At 35.6% G+C, this 6,366-nt stretch overlaps 1 protein-coding gene across 1 annotated transcript in view; it reads left to right on the top strand.

The window, feature by feature from the left end:
* The first annotated feature begins 576 nt into the window (after positions 1 to 576).
* The window catches only part of LOC144973271 (uncharacterized), an 11,777-nt gene continuing 5,987 nt past the window's right edge, over positions 577 to 6,366 (top strand). Inside the window, exons 1-3 of the mRNA XM_078915521.1 lie at positions 577 to 1,010; positions 2,613 to 2,815; positions 5,263 to 5,425. Coding sequence (XP_078771647.1) covers positions 938 to 1,010; positions 2,613 to 2,815; positions 5,263 to 5,425 — 439 coding nt within the window. The 5' untranslated portion in view covers positions 577 to 937. The remainder of the gene's footprint in view (positions 1,011 to 2,612; positions 2,816 to 5,262; positions 5,426 to 6,366) is intronic.

Genomic DNA, 6,366 nt, shown 5'->3' with positions numbered 1-6,366 from the left:
ATCTGTGTCTCCCTGTTTAATATTTTATTTTCTCAAAGGTGCAATGTGGAATGTACAATATATTATTATTTATGTTTTAAGGCATTTAAGGAACACTTGGTCCATTTTAAAGCCATGCTATTGATATGGTATGATATTTATTTGCTCCTGGATTCAAGCACTGGTTATATATGGCATGGTCTATTTCTGCACTGCCAAACTGGATAAAGTAACGAAGCAATTATTTTTAATGGTATTTCAAACGGAGAGTTTTTTTCTAAAAACCCTCCTCCTTAAAAAATAAGAAGAAAAGCAACTTTAAAAACATTTATAACAACATGAAACAGAAGAAACAAAAAAAACAAAACAACATGTAACAACAACAAACAATCAATTAAACAAACTAACAAGAAAAGCAAATCTATTCAAAATTGAAGACACGAATCGTAATATATCTTGAATTGAAAATTTCAATGGTTGACCTCCGGATTGGATTGGCCTTATGTGAAAAGATGTCTATAATTATATGTAATGACGAAAAGAAGGGCCAAAGTACGTAATTTCCACTGATAACTCAGTGATAGATAGACCAGTCTCGTGATAAACGACTTCTGTGTCAGTCACGATCAAAATATACTATGTCACAAAACGACAATGAAAAGTTTATGGTCTTGTCATGTTTCAAGAGCTGACTAACAAGAAAGTGAAGTTTATTGCTGACCCAAATGTTTTCATATCAAAATATTTTATACAAAACAGAATCAATTGCACATTCTTATAACTGAACGCAAAAAAAATCCCTAGATATAAATGTATTAAATAAACTTATAATTTGTGAGTTAGTTCGTTTTAATCCAAACAAAGTAATTTTCGAAACTTTAATAAACAACCTTCAATCCAACAAGCACATCAAATACGAATATCTCTAACAGACAAGATTATAAACTTGAAATACAAAATGGCGACAAATCCCTTACTATTTTGTTTTTACGTCGTCGTCGCAGTTCTCATTGTTTCAAGCAAGGGATTTGGTAAGTACGATTCTTTGATAGAAAAATTTAGACTTTCTTTTTATTTTTCTTCTCTCTCTCTCTCACTCTTTCTCTCTCTCCCTATCTCTCTCTCTCTCTCACCATGTGTCTCTTTCTATGAGCCTCTCTCTGTCTCTCTCTCTCTCTCTCTCTCTCTCTCTCTCTCTTTGTCTCTGTTTCTCTCTTTGTCCTTCTCTGTCGCTGTCCCTCTCTCTCTCTCTCTCTCTCTCTCTCTCTCTCTCTCTTTCTCTCTCTCTCTGTCTGTCTCTCTTTCTCTCTGTGTTTGTCTCTCTCAGTCTCTCTCTTTCTCTCTGTCTCTCTCTTTGTCTCTCTCTCTCTCTCTCTCTCTCTCTGTGTGTCTCTTTCTATCCATCTTTCTTTCTCTCTCTGTCTCACTATCCCTCTTTCTCTCTCTGTCTATCTCTCTTTTTCTATCCCTCATTCTCTATCTTTCTGTCTTTCTCTCTGTCCCTTTCTATCTCTTTGTCTCTCTCTTTGTCTCTATCTTTCTCTCTTTCACTCTCTCTGTCTCCCTCTGCCCCCTCTCTCTCTCTCTTTCTTTCTCTCTTTCTCTCACTCTTTCTTTCTTTCTCCGTATCACTCTCCCCCTTTCTCTGTGTATGTCTATCTCTCTTTCTCTCTCTTTGGATCTTTCTCTCTCTGTATGTTTCTCTCTCTCACTCTCTCTCTCTCTCTCTCTTTTTTTTTATCTCTCTTTCTCTCTCTTTTAGCTCTCTCTGTATCTCTGACTCTCTTTCCCCTCTTCTCTCTCTCTCTCTCGCTCTCTCTCTCTCTCTCTCTCTCTCTCTCTCTCTCTCTCTCTCTCTCTAACCCAACGACTCTTCATCATTTTCTGTCTCTTGTTGTAGCTATTGCAAGCAAATGCAACAATCAAAATATATGGTTTTTTGCGATGATATGGAGAGAAATCTATCTAATATGATTTGATATTTAAGCACATTTAAAAAAACGCATTTCGTTTAAGGGCTGTTTTTCTTTGTTTGAGGATATTTTCATTACAATGAACCAAAAACAATTAGGGGTATCAGACCTGCAAATAAGTACACGTCGCTGAGGCATCACAATTTTGAAATTGAAATCTTAATTGTTAAAAGAATTTGATTTGCAAAGTAAATGGCTGCACGTTAACCGTCGTTCAAAACGGTTCTCGATCGAAGGGCACATAGTAGCAAATACACTGATAACCTAACACAATCATGGGTTTGACTGTAATTAGACATTGTTATAATGGACACTATTTTGCGTTGGTTTAAGAGTATTTCCATTACAACAGTGAGCTCATAACAATTTGGGTTATCAGACCTGTAAACAAGTACACGTCAATCCGGATGCAAGTTGGTGGGTTTTTAGAATTTGCAGGAAACAATTTGATTTTCGTGCATGAAAGCTTATCACATTGACCCTAATTTAACATTGTATAGATTTATAGTGTCAACTTTCAGCAGCTGTTTGCACCAACATAAATCCAGATTGTAAACAAAGGCCACGACATGTTTCATTTGTTTTTATTAAATTTTTGTTCCCTTTTTTCACTTTCACAACAAATACGTCATAAATACCGTTTCCATTCGATGTGCTTAGCTGCTCTTCATATCAAGTCTGTGCCCCAAAGCATCAACGAACTAATGACAGATGAGATCACCATCACGTGCAAATCTGACGGCCCTGCCTATTGGGCAAAGACAGTTGTATGGTTACAACTGATGAAGGGTGGACAAAAGCCAATTCTTGTTTACGGTCAGCAGAAGCTCTCCTCGGGTCCAAACATGAAGACAAACATGCAGGTATTTCCTCTTTCTGACTGATTTAAAAAGTTTCCCTTTATTTATGAATCCCATGGGGAAATTTGTCTTTAGGGTGTATCTCGAAAATATAAGACGGAGACGATCCAGGCGTAAACCGCAGTGCAGCGCCGTAAAATGAACTACAGGGGTTACATTTCTTACAAGAAATCAAAACAAAACAAAACAAAAGCGATGCCTATTGCATGACTCAAACCTGGGACATCCGGGTATGAGGAACGCCTTATCTAATCAGACATTCATTTGATATATATTTAAAAAAAAAACAAGAAAAATAGAGGATGATGAAAACATTAACATTTCTAAACTATTTGGTCCCATAGTTAATTTTAAACGTTTTCACGGTTTGGAGTCAAATCATTTATTGATCGATATTTGAAATAAAAATTCTCGGGACAAAATGAATTTTAAAAAAAGAGTTCTGTCTGTCAAAATATAGCAACACTTCCATATCCGCAACCTGGTGACTCGATGGGTTCTAGATGAAAGAGAGTAAGCCTATGCAAAAAGTTATCTTTGTACTTTGGTGCAAAATTGTCAATTATATAGATAGTTCGAAGATGACGTCACTCAGGTCTTTGTTATTGTTTTTTTGCCATCCGCGTTTGTGAGTAATTCTCACTGAACTGTATTAACCCGACTATAAACGTTCATGGATACACACAGTTTTGTGTGTTGGTCCGTTATACTTCCGGATGGCAATGTTATGAGCTTCTTAGCCAAGCGCATACTATCTATATCAGCAAATGGGTTTAGTGAGTACACAATGCAAGCATATCAGTTAAACTTGGTCAGTGCATGATACGTTTGGGCAGTTTTTTTACGTCCAAGTTAGTGGACAGGTTATCGTGTTGAGTACTAGTTAATCAATCATTCTTAAATTGGTTTAGGGATGTTGGAACAGGTGAAAAGGACATATATCAAAATCACGTTATATCATAAAAGGCGGGGTTTAACATTAATATGTAGGAATTGACGTTTTAGGTTTAATATGATTTGGTCTTACTCTTAGGGGTTGGACTGACAGGGAACTGTCGAAACTAGTAAGAGGTTTGGCTTGAAAAAATTACAATAGGGGAAAACATAGTGTTGCTAGATTATTCTACGATTCTACTTTATGATGAGCTGCAGTTTTCTAGCGTCCAACTAAGAATCTTTTATTTTACGGACTTAGACATATTCCACGTATATTGAAAATTGTTACTTAGGTAAAATGACTTTACATTTGGATTTATTTTACGGATTTAGAATTTATGAAACCGATTGAATTATGACCATGTTATTTGATTTGATTTCGGAATTATAACAACAAATAAAACTGTAAGAAATGAAACTTGGAATCTGGATTTTTATTTGAATGTCTTGATGTTGTACATTCAATTATCATCATCGGCCCTTGAACTCTTTCGTCATTATTAACATCTACAACACAACGCAAAGGAATATCATCACCATCTATGAAAAAACCACTATACGAGCAATAGCCATTACATCTGTGTGAAACTACGCCACAATAGATAGTATGCGCTTGGCTAAGAAGCTCACAACATTGCCATCCGGAAGTATAACGGACCAACACACACAACTATGTGTAACCTTGAATGGTTATAGATAGTATGCGCTTGGCTAAGAAGCTCACAACATTGTCATCCGGAAATATAACGAACCAACACATAAAGCTAAAGTGTAACATAAAAAGTTTATAGTCTGGTTAATGCAGTTTAGTGAGAATTACTCATAAACGCGGATGGCAAAAAAAAAAAAAATAACAAAGACCCGAGTGACGTTAACTTCATTCTATCTATAGTCTGCTTAATATAGTTTAGTGAGAATTAATCATAAACGCGGATGGCTAAAAGCAATAACAAAGACCCGAGTACGTCAATTTCATACTATCATTGTTCTTCTCATGCTGTTTGACAACCTATCTGACGACTGCCGCCACGAGTTACTCGAATTCTTTTCAATCGGTTTGAAAATAACATACCTATAGATAGTATGCAGATGACGTCACTCAGGCCTTTGTTATTGTTTTTGCCATCCGCGTTTGTGAGTTGTTCTCACTAAACTGTATTAACCAGACTATAAAAGTTCATGGTTACACAGAGTTTGTGTGTTGGTCCGTTATACTTCCGGATGGCAATGTTGTGAACTCCTTGGCCAAGCGCTTTCTATCTATAGATAGTTAGAAGATGACGTCACTCAGGTCTTTGTTATTGTTTTTTGCCATCAGCGTTTATGAGTAATGCTCACTGAACTGTATTAACCCGACTATAAACGGTCATGGATACACACAGTTTTGTGTGTTGGTCCGTTATACTTCGGGATGGCAATGTTATGAGCTTCTTAGCCAAGCGCATACAATCTATATCTGTATTTTTCTGTTGCTTGTTTTTTTTTTAAATTTTTTTTACACTAATACATTTCAGGGCGAGGGCCATATTGAACAAGACGCCAGTCAGAGTTATATTCAACTTACAATCAAAAACCCAGGAAGTGACGACTCAGGCACCTATACGTGTCTCATGTTTTATGTAGATGAATCTTTCCAAATGAGACAAGAAATGGCGGACATCAATGTCACAATTGACAGTAAGTGTTACTAAGCTGCTAGAAGCTGTGCACTTTAAAAAAAGTATTAAACAAATATGAATATAACGGCTTCGAAAAAGAACCACCCCCCCCCCCCAAAAAAAAAAAATAAAAAAAATAAAAAAAAACTAAATAAATAAAAGAAAATCAACAAGCCAACAAAACAAAACAAAACAAACAAAAGATAAACTAGAAAAAAAAAACAACTAAAAAAAACAAAACAAAAATCAAACGATGAACATTTCGTTAATACATCACTTAACATCCAGATTAACGGCATTTAAATATTTGGCACGACTGTCTACAAGTAAACAAATTTTGAAACAGATAAATGCAGAGATTTTCAAGATTCTTTTACTTGCGGACAACCGTGACAAATATTTCTATGGATATATTAATGTTTTTAATGCTTTTGTTATAAACTGAGGGAGAGTTTTAAGCCCGAAGAGTTCCGTGTTTGGTTTTTGTTCTTTTTCGAAGCTGGTGTGTTCATTTTTGTTCATTAATTGATTGTAGGTTAAGTATATATGTGTGACTCAGCTTTGTCTAACACTAACAATATTATGTCGGTAAATCAATGATAGAAACTCAGGTTTAATTAGCGTAGATGTTTGACATTTTTATAGTTTAAATAAATTTCTTTTAAGAATCATATAAAATAAAGCACGAATATAAAGACACCAACCTCCGATAGTCAGGTTGTCGAACAAATAAAAGCTGTTCAAATCATGGGGGAGCTTCATTGATTCTGGCAAGGTGGGCATTGATAGGAATTTGGCCTATCGCCTCTCAGCCAAAGAGCCTTGCAATGGATATGATCTATATTACCTTTTCATGAGCTTGAGTCATTGGTCATATTGCAAAATATGCTCAAAATGACCAACATAGTGAAACGTGTTCACAATTTGAGAAATATCAACGTCACAACGGGAGCGATTTAT

This window comes from Berghia stephanieae, chromosome 5 (assembly GCF_034508935.2).
Source record: "Berghia stephanieae isolate SIO BIC M18660-M18661 chromosome 5, UCSD_Bste_1.3, whole genome shotgun sequence".
NCBI classification, from domain to species: domain Eukaryota; kingdom Metazoa; phylum Mollusca; class Gastropoda; order Nudibranchia; family Aeolidiidae; genus Berghia; species Berghia stephanieae.
The sequence above is the reverse complement of the archived record's forward strand: the minus strand, read 5'-3'. Positions and strand labels throughout refer to the sequence as shown.